Source organism: Solanum verrucosum, unplaced genomic scaffold (genome assembly GCF_900185275.1).
Source record: "Solanum verrucosum unplaced genomic scaffold, falcon-dt-bn FXZP01000194.1, whole genome shotgun sequence".
Taxonomy (NCBI): domain Eukaryota; kingdom Viridiplantae; phylum Streptophyta; class Magnoliopsida; order Solanales; family Solanaceae; genus Solanum; species Solanum verrucosum.
In genome coordinates this window covers 3,211,031-3,231,853 of record NW_026020416.1, presented here as the reverse complement: position 1 = coordinate 3,231,853, position 20,823 = coordinate 3,211,031, and the positions used below count along the sequence as shown (strand labels likewise).

At 36.1% G+C, this 20,823-nt stretch overlaps 1 protein-coding gene across 1 annotated transcript; it reads left to right on the top strand.

Moving 5' to 3' along the window:
- Positions 1 to 12,646: 12,646 nt before the first annotated feature.
- Positions 12,647 to 17,371, top strand: LOC125840866 (glycerophosphodiester phosphodiesterase GDPDL6-like). The gene is made up of 9 exons (XM_049519828.1): positions 12,647 to 12,733; positions 14,525 to 14,942; positions 15,024 to 15,133; positions 15,244 to 15,751; positions 15,826 to 15,867; positions 15,973 to 16,248; positions 16,358 to 16,494; positions 16,575 to 17,061; positions 17,142 to 17,371. The coding sequence occupies exons 1-9, from the start codon at positions 12,698 to 12,700 to the stop codon at positions 17,369 to 17,371; spliced, it is 2,244 nt and encodes a 747-aa protein (XP_049375785.1). The 5' UTR covers positions 12,647 to 12,697.
- Positions 17,372 to 20,823: the final 3,452 nt, after the last annotated feature.

Here is a 20,823-nt window from a genome sequence, read left to right as displayed (position 1 = left end):
AACATGTTGGAACTTAGAATGTCATGGACCAGCTGCATATGAACTATGATCCTGAACATGTAGGCCTGCTAAAGAAAAATAAAACACAAAGACCAAGGCTACCCTGAAAATTAAGAAGACTACTAATTTTGTTAATCCAAAAGATGCTTTTTGAGCTGCTTAAAGAGGACTTTTATTTACCCTCTCATGCCTGATCTTTTGCTATTGCCTAGCCACTCTAGCCTTTAACTTTCCAATTTTTTTCTCATCACAAGTGCTTGATTCTCTCTTTAATTTTGATTACATTTGTGGTGTATATGCTTTTTGATTAATGCTAATGTTGGGTTTGAGTTTCAGGTTCATGTCTATCTCCTATGTTTGTGCAAATGCTTTGCTATAGCTAACTGAGTTCTTGATTTTTAAGTGTTTGTATAGGTGATAGCCCCAGTGGCTATGAGTATAGAATTTGCTTCTCTTAGTGTGGTGTATGCCTTCACGGTGTTTTATGATGTCAAAAGGGCGAAGTGCATGCTTGTGTAATATTTATAACCCAATTGGTCTACGTTGATCCTCTAATGTGTTTGCTTTGTGTGTTGTACTTTAAGAAACTGACATAACACAAATTGATCAATTCACACAAGAAGCAATGGTTTGTCATCTTCAAAAAGGGGGAATTTGTTAGATCGAGAAAGATTTTGATAATTGACAAATAGAGAAACAGATGAAAGGAACCGGTTGGGCGACATGTTTCTTTCAGATCGAATCCGACTAGGATAAGGAGAACGTCAACCACGCGAATTAGAAGTTATAAAGCAGTGGAGGGATTACTTTTTCGACAAGCAACTAGTACATAAAGTTTCATTTTTATAAAGGAGTCCTACAAGGAAAAGGGAGCGCATAATAAGTCAAAGTGTAAACATAGGTATAAATCCTAAGAGAAGTAGGAAGCATGATCAAAGAAGGAAATAAGGGGCGTAAAGAAAGAGTTCAAGAAGGAAATAAATCAAAGTGAAGTCAAGAAAGAGAACTGAAGACAAGTTCGAGTTGAACAAGGAGTTGATGATGCATCAAAGTCAAGTTCGAGTTGAACAAGACTTTGAGGAGGTTTAATCTATAAATAGGGCAATAACTTCTTCAAAGAAGTTTGCGCACTTACATATATAGATAAAAGATCAAAACACGATCAAGAGTTTGAGAGAGTTTTGAGATTTACTTGGGGAGTGTTGCGAGTTTGTGAGGAAAATGTTGTAAGATTGTAGTTAAGAGTTTTGATTACAATCAAGTGTGTGTGTAGGATTCGTCTAACAAGTTTGAGAAACTTGACAGACGGCAGAAGACTTAAACATGGGGTTTTTTTTTGTCTTGGGTAGCTAGGAGTTAGAATTTATAATTCCTTAGATTACCTAGGTGTGTAATCTTTGTGTTGTTTGGAGTTGAGATAAATAATACAAAGTTGTGAACTAATTATTATTTTACAAAATTATTTACTAGAACTCACAAACAGTAAAGAACAAGTAGTTAGTACATGTTCCTTTACAGAATAAAGGGGGTCATAATTCCAACATTAGCTTTTGTGATCTTTCTGATATCAACTTTTCTGGGAGTCCTTTTACTTGGTGGAATGATAGAGTAAATGGTGAATGTATTTTCAAAATACTGGAAAGAGTAGTGGTGAACCAAAGGTTTTCTGATTTATATGGTGATACAAATTTGCAAAGGCTAGCCAGAACAGGGTCTGACCATGCTCCATTATTATTAACTTGTGGGAATAGCAATCGTAATATTGTTAAACTCTTCAGGTTCCTGAAGTTTTGGACAGAAAGTGAAGACTTTAGAGATGTGGTGCTACAAAATTAGGTTTCTGATGATGTGGAGGATATATTTTTACAACTCAAGTTGAAGAAGAAAAGGACTAAGCAGGCACTATCAAAGTGGAGCAAGGAGAAATTTGTAGACATATTCAATCAATTGGCCATTAGAGAGGAAATTGTGAGAATTAAAGAAGAGTTTTTTTGAAAAATGTCCATCTCCAGAAAATAGAGTTGTATTACAGCAGGCACAAGCCGAATTAAAGCTCTATATTCACTATGAATAAGAGTATTGGAGTCAGTAAGCTAGGATGATGGTTTGGGGAAGGAGATAGAAATACTAGATTTTTTCGTTGTCCGGTAAAAGGAAGAAGAAAGAGGCTGAATATTAATAAAATGATGAAAGTAGATGGTTCATAGGCTGTGGGTGAAGAGGTTGCAAAAGAGGTTGTGTGCTTTTTTTAAAAGATAAGTTCACTGGGGGAGCTACTAATTCTGGGTTGTCCTTATTACAGTGTATACATCCGCAAGTAGAACAAGATGAACATGATAGGTTGAATGCATAACCAAAAGATGAAGAGATAAGGATATTGTATTTGAGCTTAATGCTGAGAGTGCTTATGGACCCGATGGGTTTACAGGTCGCTTTTATCAAACTTGTTGGGATATTGTTGGTTCAGATATTTTGAAAGTGGTTTATGCTTTCTTTCAGGCTACTCACTGCCTAAGTCTATTACTCATACAAATTTTGTCCTATTACCTAAAAAAGATATTATTCAATCTTTTTCTGATTTTAGGCCAATTAGTTTGAACAATTGTATTAATAAAATCATTTCCAAACTTATACATGATAGGTTGGAAGGGATACTACCAAAACTAATATCTCCTAACCAATCAGGATTTGTGAAAGGAAGAAATATCACTGAAAATGTGCTATTGGCACACGAAATAATCTCAGAGATCAGAAAAAAGGGGGAAACCTGCTAATGTGGTCATCAAGTTAGACATGGCTAAAGCTTATGATAGGGTGGATTGGAAGTTTTTTTCTAAAGTCTTGAAAAAAATAGGCTTTGATAACAGGATGTTGAATATGATTTGGAGGCTGGTAGCCAATAATTGGTATTCTATACTTGTTAATGGGCATGCTTATGGATTTTTTCACTCCACTAGAGGGGTAAAGCAAGGGGAATCTTTATCTCCTGCTCTTTTTATATTATCAGCATATTAACTAAGGCTCTTAACCATATATTTTACAACTATGAGCTTAAGAGCTTTTGTTTACCCAAATGGAGTGATCAATTAAAAATCTTGCTTATGCAGATGATACCATCATATTCACATCTGCTGACAAAAAATCTCTGCAATTAATCATGGAAACTCTTCAGCTGTATGAAGCTCAATAAGGACAACTTATTAATAAAGGAAATAGTTTATTTTACATGTTCAACAAGACTGTACAGGCCATAGTTCATGATACTACTAGATTTATAAGAGGAAGCTTTCCATTGAATTATCTTGGTTGTCCGATTGGGCATGCTAAGAAGAAAAAGGTCCATTATTCAGAGCTAATAAAGAAAATTCAAAGCATCTTGCAGGATTGGAAGGGAAGGTTGCTATCTTTTGGAGGAAAACCAGTGTTGATTAATCATGTGTTACAAAGTATTCCTATATACTTCCTTTCTGCTATTTGTCCACCAAATGTGTTATACATGATATACATAGGATTTTTGCTAAATTCGTATGGAATTCCAAGGAGGAGGGAAGGGCTAAACACTGGATTGCTTGGAATGACATATGTTTACCAAAGGAGGAAAGGCGGGAGGGGTGGGGGGTTGGTTTTAAATCTCTATTTGATGTGTCAAAACCAATCTTTGCTAAATTATGGTGAAATTTTAGAACAACCAACACATTATGGTTTAACTTTATGTGGAACAATCACTACAAAAGACATAGGCCACAAGTGGTAGAATGGAGAGGGGGATCTCAAGTATGGAAACTTATGCTACAAGCTAGAGATTTCATGGACCAAGAGATCTGGTGGGAACCAGAAATGGTTAGTGCAATGTTTGATAATTGGACATAGTTGGGGCACTGCACTACTACTTTCCTATTAACCATGATCATGGTCAACTAGAAGAGGTGCAACAACTAATGCGTGTGGAGGGATGGAATAACACTTTGCTACATGAGAATTTGTCAGAAGAAGTTAGTAATCACATTACTTCAAATTTGGGCAGAATACTAAGATTTGATGAAAGAGACAAGCTATGGTGAATGCCTACCGGTACATGTAAATTATTTGTTAGTAGTGTTTAGGAGTTATTGAGAACGAAAAATGATAGGTTTGATAAGATCATGTATATATGGGAGAAAAGATTTCCTTTTAAAATCTTTTTTTTTTTGTTTTGTTATGGAAACTGTGGCATATGAGAATTCCAATAGGAGAGGTGCTGTTGAGAATGAGAATTATCAACTTTGTCAAGTGTTGTATTTGCAACACCAATGCAGAGGAGACATGTGATCATCTTTTTATTTAGTGCCCCACAACATACTGTTTATGGAGACACTCTACAGAGGCTACAAGTATTCAAGGTCCAATGGTTCAACTAAGACCTGTGATAAAATTATGGTGGGAAGCTGATTGTGGAAGTAAGTTGAAACCCATGTTACATGTTGTTCCCATTTTCATTATTTGGTAAAGATGAAAGAGAAGGAATATTGTTAAGCATGAAGGGTGTATGTCTACTCATAACATGATTAGGGAGATTAACAATTCTTTGTATCTCTTTGCCAAAAATAGATATCCATGGCTGAAAAACCTTCCTAATACATGGCCTCTAATAGTCAAATTACTAGAAGAATACTCACCACTAGTATATTGTAGAGTTGTGTATTGGGTGCATGCTCTCTTGGGAAGATATAAATGCAATATTGATGGCACCAGTAAAGGGAATCATGGGCCTAGTTCTACAACCTTTTGTATTCGAAATGGGGAAGGCAACTTAATCTTTGCAGAAACTAGTACTATTAAATCATGTTATGCTATAGTTGCACAAGTGAAGGCATTCAAGGCAGGATTAAAGTACTGTATAGAGAATGACTTGCTACCTATAATCATGGAAACTGATTCATTGATCAGTAAAGAGGTATTGGATGGAGTATGGGAAATTCTATGATCAATCTCAGTCGACATACAATGCATAAAATTATGGATGGAGCAAGAAGAGGTGAGGTGGTTTACACATACAATGAAGGAAACAAATTGGCAGATTACTTAGCTAACCACATTGATCATTTTGCAGGTACCAATGTCAATAAATTTAATAACATACACGAACTACCACAACTAGCAAGGAAAATCTTAGTGATAGAACAAAGAAAAATCTCAAATATACGGATTAAGAAGATGCAAAACAAGGGATTCAATACACAACTAAGGAATCAAGGATTAAAGTGACAAGTCAACATGAATCAGAAAATCAGATGCAAATATAAGAGAGACGGTAACAACGAAAAATGATCCACACTTCGATTGCTGGTTATTTATAGCAAAAGAAGGAACAACTAGGGGTCAGTTGAGTCAAAAATACCTCTTGGAGATGGATCTCTTCATAGTTGTATCAGTTCTTCGGAGCTCATTCTATGTAGAGGGAAAGATTCAAGAGTATTTATCACCTCAGCTGATTCTTGTCGAAGTTTTTGTTGGGTCATGGCTACAAGCTCCTAGATTTGTTGTTTGAACCCATTTTGAGCAGAAGAGGTCTTCAAGGAGGTCGATTCCATGGCCCTTGTGAGAAGTTAAGTGTATATGTAGAACTCACTCAAACTCAACAATACTGGTTCAACAACAATTGAAGAATTTTGGAGCAATTTCGGAGGAACATTGATGTGATTTCTGGAAGTAGTGTTCTTGGACCTCTACTTTCGATTACTTTCCTTTTTTTTTTAGCTTTTTTGTTGTTTGAAGATAAACTCGGGTCACTTTTGGGCGTGGGTAAAAATTGTTTTTAAAGTAATAAATGGGCTATGCCCAATTTTGATTAAAAAAGAGAGAGTAGATTCCAAAGAAGCAGCTTTAGAGGTTAATCAAAGCAAAAACACAAGATAAGGAGCCAAGAACATAATTTCCTAAGAATGCCCTATAGCCTCCTGAATATAGGATACAAACATCTCTGCACCGATCTGCAAGACTCTACTAGACATTTTCCCTCATACCAACAATGCCAGTCAATCTAGAGCTCTGATACCAACTTGTTACAATTTGATTCCTTGAGTTATGATGACACATATTATAAGTAGGTCAACCCGTAACCCATAATAATAAGTAATGAGTATGAGGATAGAAACAAGCGGAAACATTAATTTAAACAACAGAACAAGATAAAAGCGGAAGCAAACCTAAACTATATATAAAGGATCTCTTACAGAACCTGGAAGTCACAAGTACATAGTTGTTCTAACAAAAGAATATAAGTACCAAAGTGGACCAAAAGCAAAGCTTGTCTCTAAATACAAAAGACTAGCTATACAATATACAAAAGGAGACAGACAAGTCCAGAACACCAAGTGCTCCCCCTCGCCTTCGATCCACAAAGCTGCCAGCTCGAACGATCATCGCTGGTAGATGGTACTAGGACCTGCATCATGAAACAGATGCAGAGTATAACATGAGTTCCAAAACAATGATACTCAGTAGACATCATAGGCCGATTGAACAAGAAATGTAAAGACAATATGAAGATATAATCTAGACACAAACAAAGGTCAAAGTGGAATTTAAAGAAAAACATACGAGCGTACCAGTAATAAGGACTAAGTACAACTAAAATAAACCTAACTGGACCCCATAAGCCCAGAAGATACACTCATGCACAAGCTTAAATAAAATCCAAACGGACCCCCATAAGCTCGATAGGTGCACATAATAGCTAACTACTAAGACCGAAGCAGGGTTAATCTAGGCCTAAGAAGCGAAGGCCTCTAACAACTAACAACTTCGAACCACAAGTACTCAATAATGGGGCCGCCCAGCTAGCTACAGTAAAATCCAGGGGTGTCAGCCTCCCAGCTAGCAAGAGTAAACCCAAAGGCATCAATAGAACAAAAGAGGGTCCCCCAGCCGCCAATAAAGTCCTAGGGATGTCACTGTCCAAGATAGCAAGAGTAAAACCAGGGGCGTCAATAATACCAGGTCTTTGACCCTAAGTAACCAATCAAAGCCACCCAACCAACGAGTAAACTCTCAGGGGCGTTAGCCGCCCAGCTAGCAAGAGTAAACCGGGGAGCGTGTCGAATTCGAAGAGGATCTCATCGCAACCAATAATAATACCACTGTGGAATGATGTCCACTCATAAGCAAAACGCTCCATGCTTGAACCAACCTCAATCCCAAGTCGCCTAGAGAAGTGCCAAACCTCAATTCTCGCAATAGGGCCGTAGAAAGAGGAATAAAGTGTATAAGGTCGTCAAAGTAGGGTCAACGAATAAATTGACTCAATTTATCAGACTCAAGTTTGCTACACCAGTCAACACAGATCTAAGCCGTCCAAATCAATGTCGAAGATGAAACAAGGCCAAAAGGATGTAAATACCACGAGTCTATGGCAAGCACTAGTCTAAACTTAGATTATTGTAACTACCCTCAAAATGGAGTAGGATAAAGTAGAGCCTCTAATGGGTTTTATGCATTAATAACTTGTTAAAATAATGAAGAATAGCCTTTTTAGTCAGTTTTAAAGAGTTTGGAAGTCAAACATCAAGGGACGACCAAGGCATTTGGAGGACCCCAACCCTTGGCCAAACAAGCTGCCAAGACAGCTTGAAGTTGTTCATGAAGGAAGTGGCTCCGCGTCGCGGACCTGCTCCACCAATGGTCAAAAAGTGGCTCCGCGTCTCGGAGACACCGCGGAATCTATTGTCTCAAAATTTAATTTCCAGAAACTTGTGGGAACACCTCCGCGTCGCGGACCTGGTTCCCGACGAAATCTGCGAAAATAAAACTCAAGTTTGACTTGTTTAAAAGGTCCAACTAAGTGAGGGGAAGTTTGGGTACTTTGGGGAATTATTATAAACGGTTATTCTATCTATTTTAGGGTATTTTAAGTTGGTTAAAACCCCAAAATCTGGAATTAGACCCCATTCTTCAAATTGACCTTCCCTCTCAAAATAGATTCTCTCAAAAACTCCATTGAAGACCTTGATGAAGCTCAAGCTAGAAGATGGGTTTCCAACTGATTTCTTCTTCAATTTCATGGGTCTTCAATAATTAAGGTATGGTAACTCTTGATTCTTGAATAACCTCTCATTCAAGGAGTTCTATCAAAGATTTTCAAAAGAGATTCAAAGACCGAAATTCCCAATTTTCAATCTAAACATAGGTCCCTTGTCAAACAATTTTCTAAATCATTTTATTGATGAATTAATGTGGAATTAAGGTTTTTAAGACAATTTTCAAAGGAATTCTTGAAGAACCAATGATCCCCAAATTCTCGAAAATTGGCCTATGATGTGGGTCTTTGTGAATATGATCTCTATTGGTGAAATTATATTTAGATTAGATTGTATTGATGTTTCCTATTCTTATCTATACTTATTCATGTTGAATTGTTGGTATATCGATGAGTTGAGAATTATGGCCTTATGGGCAAAGTTATGGGTTGATCCCTTTGTTTATAGAATTGTACTTAGATTATGTTTATGTTATTGAATTACATTATTGATTCCTACTGCGACCTATGTCAATTGATTATGAATTTTTGAGGATTGATCCATGGTGATCATGGCTTGGAGAATTGGTAAGTTGACCTAATTTCTAGTCTATAGTATGAGAATTGATGTTGTGTGGTTTGGTCCACTTATGGTGGCGGTGTTTACTTCTTGTCTATCTATGCATGTTGATATCATGGCCTTGAAGGCAATAGATGTGAAGTGAATTGATGACTATGATGCATATGTTTATGAAGTTATGCTATGAAGGTTATGTATGAAATCCTCAATGCTAGCATGATGTTTAAAGTGTGTTGATGATGAGGAGTATAATGTGAATAATAATGTTAGGGATAATGTGTGGTCTACATGATTGATTATGTTAAGTACTATTGTGGAATGACCCCTACCTACATGACCCCTATATAAATGTGTGATCATATACATGTTAGGAGTACCTATTCAATGTTGAATGTGTTCTTGTCTCCTATGATGAAGTGTGGGTTTGTGGTCTAGAATCCCTAAAGGATTTATATGTGAATTGCTCATGATTTGGGGACATTATGAATGTGTTGTGATCCCTTGAAGGGAAGTGCACTCAATATCAATGTTGTTGCTATTATGTCACTATGAGGACCAATATGCACACACACACTCTACATGTATAGCTATGAATATGATGTGTTATGGTGTCTATTGAAAGGTTAACTCTTAAATGCACCCTTACATATTATTATGCATGCAAAGTGTATGATTAGCAAGGTATGAACATGTGTTGTATAAAGGTGTTTATGTGAAAGGCTTTCTCACATATGTACACACACATGAATGAATGAATAAGGTTATGATAATCTAGTGAAAGTGAGTCTCTTGAAAGGTTTCCTCAATTGTACTCTAAACTAGACTGTGTTATGAATATCGTATGACTATGTGAAAGGTCATTCTCACATAATGTAGGTTCTATGATGAAAGGTCATTCTCATCTTAGAAACCTTTGAGCTATATGATATGAGTGATTAAGTCCCTAAAGCCTATTTTATGAACTAATGTTAAATAAAGGCTTAAAGATGTTTAAAAAGGGAGTTGGAGCTTAGCACCGAGTGAACATGAAAAATGAGAGTGGGGGCTTCACGTTTAGCAAGTTCGGATTCCCACAAGAGAACCTTCACATTTAGCAAGTCCGGGTTCCCAACATAGATGTTGTCTCATGAGATGGAAACCTCCACGCCTAGCAAGTCAAGGTTTCTAGTAGCAATCTCTTTGTTACATAACTACGTGCCCCCGTAGGTCTTAGCTTAGTGGATCCACTAGATAGCTATTATGTATGCAGGTCCTACCTTGGCAAGTAGTACCCTCTCTTTTTGGTGTGGGAGTAGAACACCGGATTCCATGTAGCTCACATGGTCTATGTCGGTTATGGAAATGTCTCCCGAAAGTTAAGAAATGAACTAAGATAAGAATATGAACTCTAGTCATGATTTCTTGAAGAGTTACTTAGTGTAGGTAGGACTATGGACCCTACTTATGCATTGTACAAGTGGACTCTAAGGGAGGTTATGATTAGGCTCTTTATGTAATGAAGACTATGGTCTATGTATGTTAATATGAAAGCATGTTAAGGTTGACTTTACTTATGTCAAGACATGAAGTATGATTTTGCATGTGAATTACACTTATGACTTCTTAATGGGTTTGCTTAGTATATGTGGGGGTACGGGACTCCATGTGTACATTGCACAAGTGAGCTTGTGAACGGGTTGTGAGGCTAGTTTACCTATGATATGAACTAAATGGGTTATGATTAATGATGTAGTAAATGAATGAGTCCTTATATGATGTTATGAAGTATGTTGGTCCTATGTCTAATGTTAAATGAAGATGTTATGACTTGTTGAATATGATGTGCCTAGTCTATGGTGGCTTCCTAGGAACACTTGGTGTGAGTAGTATTATGGGATGCTACTTGCACATTGCACTAGTGTGACTTGAGGGTTGTCGTAGGTGATGGTTCCTATGTGAATACTGTCTTATGGTGTGCTTATGACTCTATGAATATATGTGGTTGGGTTGATGAAGGCTATATGTAAGTTCACCTTCGGTAACCTTAAGGTGATACATTGCACCAAGTATTCCCTAAGGGTTGCTTGAGGAAAGGTATTAAGATAAAGAGAAAGGTAATGTATTGTACGCATTGAATGTGCCTAAAATGTTATAAGTGGCTCTATGTGCTATTATGAATGGTTTCCATGTGTATGTGGTTTATCTTGTTCCTATTATGCTAAATGTTCTTGAAGTTTCTCTAACAAGGCATGATGCATGGTTTCCAACTAAATGTCCCTTTTAAAAACATGTTTTTGCATGGTTATCATACTTAGTGCATTCTTGTACTAACACCATTCTTCTTCATCTTTTTACACCAAGTGTAGGTGGTGGTGGATAAAAGGCCTTTCCTAGAAGTGATGAGCTTGGCTTACTATTCCCAAGTTCGGGTGTGTCCTTAAGATTCAAGTACCTTTATGTTAAAGAGTTTCCTTAAGTTCAATGTACTAGATAGTAGTTTCTTTTGTATTGTAAGGGTTGTGTCCCTCTTGTGTTGTAGTCGTGTTTCAAGATGGCTACCTTGAGACGTAGTATTCTGATTTTGTATTAAAGGTTTAAATGAGGTGACTTTTAAGTCTTGTGTTATATTATGAAAAAGTTTTAAATTTTCCGCTATTTTTCTATTATAAATGCTATGACGAATGCTAAGGGCTTGTATAAGACCTCCGAGAGGTCGAATACGCCGGTAACGGCTAGGGGGTGCTCTCGGGTCGTTACAATTAAGGCCAAACATGCTCAATTATATAATACCGACAACATACAAGTCAACTCACAAGATAGGAACAAACACATAATCCCGGCTAGCATGGTCCTAATTCTGAAATAATACTGAATCAAGCCTAAAACATGGTTTTTAAGAAAAGAAATAAGAACAACTAGGTTGCAATGAGATCCCCCTCATGCGATATATCGATACCCCTCATGTGATCACAACACACATCAAACCACACCTTTGCGATATCGAGGGTTGGCTCCGTAATAGCAACATCATCAACTCACAAGAATCAACAAAAATCACCAAATGAATCCTCAAGATTCGTTCGGAACTCTGGGTACTTAAACCACATATGCTACCCAACTAAACTCAACGTCCCAGACACAATGGAACCATTAAAATATGGATCCAAGGTCTCCTTGGCCAAAAACCTGTGAAAGTCACAATAAACTAACTTAACACTAAAAAATACCAAACTGCCCTTGGAACAACTAAAAATTCAACCAAGACCTCACTTAGACCTAAAATCATCTCCCGAATCCAATGGAATCATTGAAAATCTGATCTGAGCATCCAAACCCCAAATATTGACAAAAGTGAACTCATAGTCTAAATTCACTTAACTTCCAAATCAAGGGCTCAAATCCACGAAATAACTGTGAAACAAAAAATGACAACACTCCTAGATCAATTCCACATTCCGGAGCTGATGAAATTGACGATATACTATTCCGAGACTCGAAACTCTAGTTGTTACCATAAACCACTTTTAACAACTAAGAACCTTCCAAAAACTACAACTTTTCAATCATATTTCAAAACCAACTTCTTGAGCTCTTTTTTTCTCAAAGATTAGACCTAGGGGAATTTTAAGGAGGCAATCCTTTTTAGATTGAGATTTGAAGTATCTGAAATATATTAAACTCAAGATTCCACTTTGCAGGTGTTCGCTGCAGCGCTCAACCACTTCGTCGTGTTGCATCCACTGTAGCAGTCCTCTGACCGCTATGATGAACTCCACTCTCATCACATAATTTAAATGTGTTTGGAACGGGGCTTGTGACAAGGAATATTTTAATTCCTTCGACTGCATCGTGGAATGTTCATTAACAACGATATGGATCGTTATAAAATAATTTCACCGAGAAGCTAAAAGGAATGAAGAAAAATAGTAAATTTATTGAAGAGGAAAATAAAAAAATAAGAACCAGATATTAATCCGAGATTTGCGAGAAAGAAAATTAATTAAAGCCTCTTAATATTCTCTAATTTTATTTAAAACTCTCTGTCCCCTTTTCCCTCATTTCTCCATTCCCTTGAGAGTTTCTTACCTCATCTATTTTTTTTCCTTTTTTATCTTAATCTTTTATCCTTCTGAAACTCAAGGGGAATGCTTCTCCCTTCCTTACCTGATCTCAACATTCAAGTGAGTTTTATTGTATTTCATCCTTTCTTCTTAATTCTTGATATCATTTATGGCATTGTATTAATTGTATGTACATATTTTGACGTTTACATTTATGATGATGAAATATTGGGTTAGATATTTTTCATTTCATTATTTAATAGGATTATTTATATGATGAAACTTATGAATTATGTTGATAAAGAAAGAAGAAATATAAACGCTTTTCTATGTATTTTAACGAATGTTTGGGTTGGTAGTTCAATCGGTGTTACAAGATTAGGATTAGAGAACCTTATTTAGTTCCCCATCCAGTATTATTGTAACATTGGCAAGTTAATTCATTATGTTTAGTTCTTTGCATGCAACCATGTTAATGTTATTCTAAAATTAAATTCAATGTGTCTGGATTGTATTTAGGATTTTTGGTGCTCAAAATAGTACTAGGAGAGAGCCACAATCTCAATTCCCTATCATAGATAATGCTACATATGATTATTTTCCATTATCAACATTGTAGAACATAGAACACATTCAGAGGTGGACCTACTCTTATCCATATCTCCTCTAAAATTGGCATTAGTGTATCCCCTCAATTTCGTGTCATTCCCTTGTCGTAAGACGCATAGTTAGAAGTTCTGATCTTTCTCTAGTCGTTCTGCAACTTCCGACCTCGGCTAGCGCGTGCGACACTTTGTCGTCACTCATACTCTTTCCCTAACCACAGCCTCAGCAGCTGGTTTGGATACCTCAACTCTCGCTTCTCCTTTGTGTGTTCTCACCATTTGCGAGAAAAGAATGAATGAGTCAGATACAAATTGAATTACCAGATACCAAATTTGAATCAAGTTATAGCACAAAGAAAAGAAAGAAGTTGAAATTTCCTAGAGTCTAGTAGCCTCTCGAAGAAAACTATAGTCATCCACGAACCATTTTTCAAAACTCAACAAGACGTGTTCTTGTACAATGAGATAGATATACATAAGGCTTTGATACCAACTTTGTCACAATTAAAATGGTGGTCAGTGGCACCCACACTAATCCGAGAATGAGTAAACCGTCTAACCCAAGTCTTAACCAAATTCGTTAACCAATTTTAGATAGAATATAATCTGATTCCAACTAAATCCATAATGTTTGTAAACCACCAAAGTATATTAGTGTGAAAATAATCAACTATCTACTACAATTCTCAAGACCCGAACGAAAGATGGACAAGGACTACTAAGAGAATCCATGAAAGCCTGAAAATGAAGTGTTCACTCTAGATCAAAAATTGTTGTCACATGCTAGAGGTACATATCGTAGGGTCTCTGGAATATGTTTTGCACTCGACAAAAAAAGAGTACAGTGTAGTATCAGTACAAACCAGTGTAATATCATTTTACAAGTGTAATTATGAATTAACATTCCATCTTACAAGTGTAATTTCATTAATCTCATTATCGGTATAATACACTATAAGACTGACATATCAAACACTAAGGTGTACACACATGCTAAGGGACTTATTTATGACCATCTAGACATGATGACCTGCAGGGGATCAACTTTGTTCATGTACCACATACGTGGTACCCAAACCTTCCGAATATATGTATCCGCTTATCTAGAACCTCACCTAGGACTCGAGTTACTCATCAACAGAAAGATTATAGTTATCCTTTAATTCTCTCACACATTATAATGAATGATCAGTTTCGCCATCTCTCATGATATAACCTAGTGTACAAATATTATAAGTACACTTGCAACACAAAGTAATTCATTCCAAATCATCATTTAATAGTTTTTTTTTTCTTTCTGGAACAGGATTGGAAGAAAATGCTGAGACATGTCTTATTAGTTTGCTTGATGATCCAATGCACTATAGCTGATACGGAATATAAAAAGGGTACTGCAGTTCCTCTTGCTAAGCGAACATGGTTGACTCTACATGGTGATGAACCAGTAGTAGTTGCGAATGGGGGATTTTCGGGACTTTATCCCTCACAAACAGATATAGCATTTAGAAATGTATTTGGAAAGAATGGTACTGTCTTCCTATGTGATCTTCATATGAGTCGCGATGGACATGGATTTTGTCTCTCACAATTGAACATCCAGAATACAACAAATGCAGCTGATGCTTTTCCTGATCGTAGAAAAACCTACACTGTTAATGGGAAAGAGCTTCAAGGATGGTTTGCATTGGACTTCACAAGTGATGAGATGTTTAGTAAATTGCTTGGTAATTCACAACTTATGCCTGTAAATGATTATATATATGGCACTGCTCATACTAATATTTGTACTCGACTTTGTTTTCCAGTGACACAATCGATATTCAGCAGGACAGATTTATTTGATTTTTCATCACCATATCCAACTGACCTATTTTTAGAGGAAAACAATAATACTCAAGTGTGGATCAATGCTGAGGTGTCTATCACTGCCCTTCTTTGTCATTGTTGAAACATTTTATGAAATGCATTTTAAATCCTATTGTCAGTTAAATGACTTATTTTTTTTTTACCAAAATTGTATTACAGTATCCGGCATTCTACAACCAGCACAATCTGAGTTTAGTTGATCAAATTAAACAACTCTTGGAGGTAAAGAAGGATATCTCTTACATATCGTCTCCAGATATTGGTTTCTTGAAAAGAATGGGACCAGTTTTTCACGGTCTCAAAACGAAGCTAATGTTCAAGTTTCCCATTGATAGAAGCACAGTTGAACCCACAACAAATAAACGATATGCTTCACTATTAACAAATTTATCAATGATCAAGAAATTCGCTGCAGGAATCGTTGTACCAAGAGAGTACATATGGCCCGTCAATAGAGCTCGTCATTTAAAGTCTAGTACCAATCTAGTGGCTAAAGCTCATAAACAAGGTGTTCAAGTTTTTGCTTATGGATTTGCAAATGACAACTATTTGCCTTACAATTACAGTTATGATCCACAAAGAGAGTATCTGCAATTCGTTGACAACTCAAAGTTTGCTGTTGACGGTGTGGTCACCGACTTTGCTACGTCTGCATCAACGGCTATTGGTGAGAATATTTTTCATAAGATTAAGAGGAAATACAAGATTATTACGTCTCACAATTGTTCCTTCTGGCTGCAGCTTGCTTGGCAGGGAGTCGGAACGCTTCAAGGAAAGTCCATAGTATGGAAATTGAATCTCTCTGTGCAATGAAGTAGTAGATAGTGTTCCTATAATACTTTTGAAAAAGGTGATATCTCAATTCTGTTGTGAAATTTAAATTGGCAGCTCTGATCATTACTGCAAATGGAGCCAGTGGAGATTATCCAGGATCAACAGATCTTGCCTATCAAAAAGCAGTAGACGATGGAGCTGACATAATCGATTGTTCTGTCCAAATGACAAAAGACGGAGTTGCATTCTGCTTGCCTTCAGTTGACCTCATCTCAACCACCACTGCATCCGGACCTTTCATGAGTCGAGCGACTAAGGTTGAGGCACTCCAATCCTCTATGGGAATTTTCTCTTTCGATTTTACATGGGAAGAAATTCAGTCATTGAAACGTGAGTGATCAATCGATCCACCTCTCTCAAGACTAATATTTCAAATATTTGTTTTCTTTTTCTGAAATTTAATTCTTTTCTTTTCTCTCTTTAATGGTCCTGGACACAGCTCAAATGTTTAGTGAATTTAACGGAGAATTGGCAAGGGATCCAGCACGCAAGAATATGGGCAAGTTTGTAACTCTCTCAGATTTCTTGGAATTCGCCAAGGGAAAAGCAGTTCCTGGAGTTCTCATTAACATAGAAGTAATTTTCTTATCTCTACTCTATTGTACATATATATATATTCCAGAGTTATTAATAATTGCAACTTGGTTGTGTTGAAGAATGCTGCATTCCTTGCCTCCAACAAGGATCTCGACATTGTGGGTGCTGTAATGATTGCTTTGAGTAATGCCACACTTGATAAGCAATCAATTCAGAAGGTTCTGATCATGTCAGGTGAAAGTTCAGTGCTAGACAAATTCAAGGATATCCCGACTTACCAAAAAGTACTTCACATTAAGAAGAAGGTTGAATTTGTAACGAATGAGACAGCATTGGAAATCAAGAAGCATGCGGATGCAGTATTTTTACATAAGCATTCCTTATACACACAGTTTCGAGGAGAGGGTTTTACTTTGAACTTGACCAACCTTATTGAATGTATGCATTGGGCCAATATTAGTGTCTATGCTGGAACTGTTGTGAATGAATTCCAAGATATTTACATGGATTTTAACTCCGATCCGTATACGTTGATCCATAACCTCATTTATTATGGTGCGGATGGAATTATAACGCAGTACCCAAGCACAGCAAATGCATACACCAGTAAGTAAATCAACACTCAAATTTATCTAATCTAGTTAATTGTGTAGATTCAAAAATCAGTTTATTCTTTGTTGGCACAGGGAACTTATGCACCGGGAATCAAGAGTCGTATAGGATACCAGACATAAATCCAGGTGATGTGATAACATATGCCCTCGATCCAAAAGAAGTAGAAGAGTACAAGCCTCCCCCTCCAGAGTACTTGGAGTCTAAAGACTTTGTTACTCCACCGCTACCTCCTGTAGCAGCAATTGCCAAGAAAAATGATCATGGAGGTTCTGCTTCCAACTCCATTTTTTCCTTATTGTAACATATATAAATGGTAAAAAAAAAAAAAAAAAAATGAAGCCAAAATGTCTTACAAAGCGTCTCCCTTTAAAATTGTAAGAAATGTTAAAGATACATATTTGCACTGATAGTACTATACAATAACCGTTTATGAAGTACCAATCATTAACTTTTAGACAAAATTTCAATGGCTTATTCTATTTCTCACAAGGCAAAGATTATAGAATAGTCACAGTGGGAAAAAAGATGAAGTAAGACACATAAAAATTAAAGAGCAAACTACATAAATTCCACTAGTTTAGGTTCTAATTACTAGGTTTCTCGATAGTTTTAAATATTGATTTCTATACCATATTTCGTCCTTTGGATACATGTATCGTTACTCGCCAGATACATGTATCTGCCGGTTAGAATAATCGAGATACATGTTTTATTAATTTTGAATTAAATGTGTGTAGCTGATTTTCTTAATTAGAGGAGTAATTGAGAGTTAATTAGCAACTCAAACAGATCTATTGATTCCTTAGTGTATCAACTTTAACAAATCTTCCTAAAATAATGAAATCATAAAACCAAACTAATTCTCTAATTGTAAACTTCCTTCTTGACATCAATTTTTTTGTTTCTTGCAATTGTGAGTTTTTTTCAACAATGATCATCATAATACTTCCTATGCCATATTTTGTCCTTTGGATACATTTATCATTACTCGCTAGATATATGTATATGCCGGTTTAAATTTTGAGATACATGTTTGTCACGACCCAGGGGTACCCCTAGATGTAACAAGGCACATAGAACCTCGAAGGGCTCCATGTAAAAGTATCACTTAAAATGTTGTGATTTTTCATGAAAAAATATGTCTATTAAAATAAAACTATTTTTATAGACATGAAAATTAGTGAATAATCATTTGTCATGTTTTGTAAAAGAAGAATTTGGATTATATTGCCTTTATTGGACTTGATGAGACTATGTTCATGGGTAGTTCTATAACAATCAAATTGAAAGTGATGGAAAGGTCCTTCTGAAAAGGACATTTGATAAGGTGCTGACTCTAAACAATGATACACAAAATTGTAAGAAGTAGGAACAAAATATTTGTGAGAAAAAAGCTACCTCACACAGAGCTTTTCAAACTTAGTATTTTTATTTGTTTGTTCTTACTTGCTTGAGTCAAACTGTTTGTGACATGAACACTTGGAACATGTCAATTACAAAACCTTGCAAGAAAAACTGATCAACTTAGAAGTTTTGTGTAACTTTGAGTGCAATAAATAAAAATGTCAAGTTTGTGTTGAATCTAAGTATGTTAAGCATTCTTATAAATCTGTTGAAAGAATTCTAATCCCTTAGAGTTGATTTACACTGACATTTGTATTATGAAGTCAAAACCATCTCGCGGTGGGAAAAAGTATCTAATAACTTTTATTGACATATGCATTAGATATAGTTATATCTATATGCTGAATGTTAAGGATGAAGCAATAGAAACGTTAAGGCAGTATAATATTGAGGTTGAAAATCAATTGGGAAAAAGATAGAAAGTGATAGGGATGGAGAGAAGGAAATGATGGCTACATTACTTATATGTTCAGGTTTACCACAAAACTTGTGTGGAGAAGCTATTCTTACAGCAATAGGGAACAACAAAAAGTTGTCTTTTCAGAAGGAAAGCAATAAAAGTTTTGTTTGTTCAAGATACAATCTATTCCATATGAGAAGACTGTGGACTATAAAATTAGACTTGGTAGTCTAGTGAAGGGTCTAAAAGACCTTGGAAAGAACAAAAGGAGCATGTACTTAATAAAGAGATTCAGAGGTGTAGTAAATGTCAAAGAACATCTACTTTCTTTGGATATGATTTTGTAACATTTCCTATGTCTTTTGTGGACTCATCCTTTTGGAAATATGATGTCTAGAGTGAGATTGATTCAATCTAGAGCAACCACATTGGAAGTTGATTGATCTTCTTCTTGGAAATAAACCTTTGGGTTCAAAGTGAATCTTCAGAAGGAAAATAAAAGTCGATGGAACTGTTGACAAATACAAAGAAAAACTTTTTGTCAAAGGCTTTAGACAGAAAGAAGTTCTTGATTTTGTCGACACATAATCACAGTAACTAGAATTACATTCATTCGGATGTTAATTGCATTAGTTGTGGTATATGACCTCCAAATTCATCAAATAAATGTGAAAACAACTTTCTTAAGATAGATATTCTCTTTTGGCCCAAACCTTTGGCATCAATATGCATACACTTTGATAGTCAAGATGTAATAGGTAGGGCATAGAGCATGATGTATAACGGAAAGTCGCGTCATGTAAGACGTAGACATATTACCGTTAGAAAACTACTCTCTAGTGGAATTATCACAATTGACTATGTAAAGTCAAAAGATAATGCGTCAGATTCACTTACAACAGGCCTAACTAGAGAGAGAGTTGAAAGATCATCTAAGGGAATGGGTTTATGTCTTAGGACAAATCATCATGGCGGTAACTCTACCTAGCAGACTGGAGATCTCAAGAGGTTCAAGGAGAAAATAAAGTTGTGAGTGACGGTTCGACATTTTCAACCTACTTAATCCATTCTCATGATGAAGACAATGCTCAGGAACAATGATAAAACATTAAGGCTTGTTAACAAGTTAATAAAGCTTAAAGTTTTTAATAATTTTCTAAGTTTGGCAGATCTGACCAAATAGTGTATCTACGCGATAACACGTGTTAGAAATCACATATATGAGTGTGAAGTGGAAGCCGCTTCAAAGAGAATCATTGTAAAAAGTCTATTTTCTATACACTCATGAAACCAGTAGGTGTTCATGGCTGAAATGAACACAACTGTAAGAACCATAAATGGTGAAGGGTTGATTGTGTGACATATGATTGTTTATGTATACACCAAATCTTGATGGTTCAAAGATATCAAATCTATTGATTGACCAAGTATATCCGACATATGTTCACTACGTAAAGTTCAAAGGGAAACCTACTTATCCGATGCAATTAATTCTTGCTTGTAAAGTATACACACTTGTACGTTTCGTTGTCTTAGAGTAATTTACCATTCATGCGGGGGATTGTTGGGTTTTAAAAGGTGTGAATGGAAAATAAAGATTTGCGACTTTTATGAAGAGTTGTGACTTTTATGAAGAATTGTGACTTTTTGTGAAAAGTTGTGACTTTTATGAAATGTTGTGACCTTTCCGAAAGATTGTGACTTTTCCAAAGGGTTGTGACCATTCCGGTAAGGCACAATAAGAACCTATTCACACTACCCTTTGTTGTCTATAAATAGAGGGATTTACTCTTATTTTAAGAGAACCAATTTTCTAGACTTCTTCTACTACTACTAAATCTAGTATTCTAAGTGTACTTTACTGTCGTTGAGTGGTTCGATGATATCGTGGTTTTAGGTACCGATACACTGGTGAGTAAGATCGTTCTATCCTGGGAGGATATATTCCA

Excerpts from the sequence above, each read along its gene's own strand:
- LOC125840866 (XM_049519828.1), top strand. The coding sequence starts at position 12,698 with ATGCTTCTCCCTTCCTTACCTGATCTCAACATTCAA. Across the intron at positions 14,943-15,023 it reads GATGTTTAGTAAATTGCTTG|TGACACAATCGATATTCAGC; the intron begins GTAATTCACAAC and ends TTTGTTTTCCAG. Across the intron at positions 15,752-15,825 it reads GTCTGCATCAACGGCTATTG|CTTGCTTGGCAGGGAGTCGG; the intron begins GTGAGAATATTT and ends TTCTGGCTGCAG.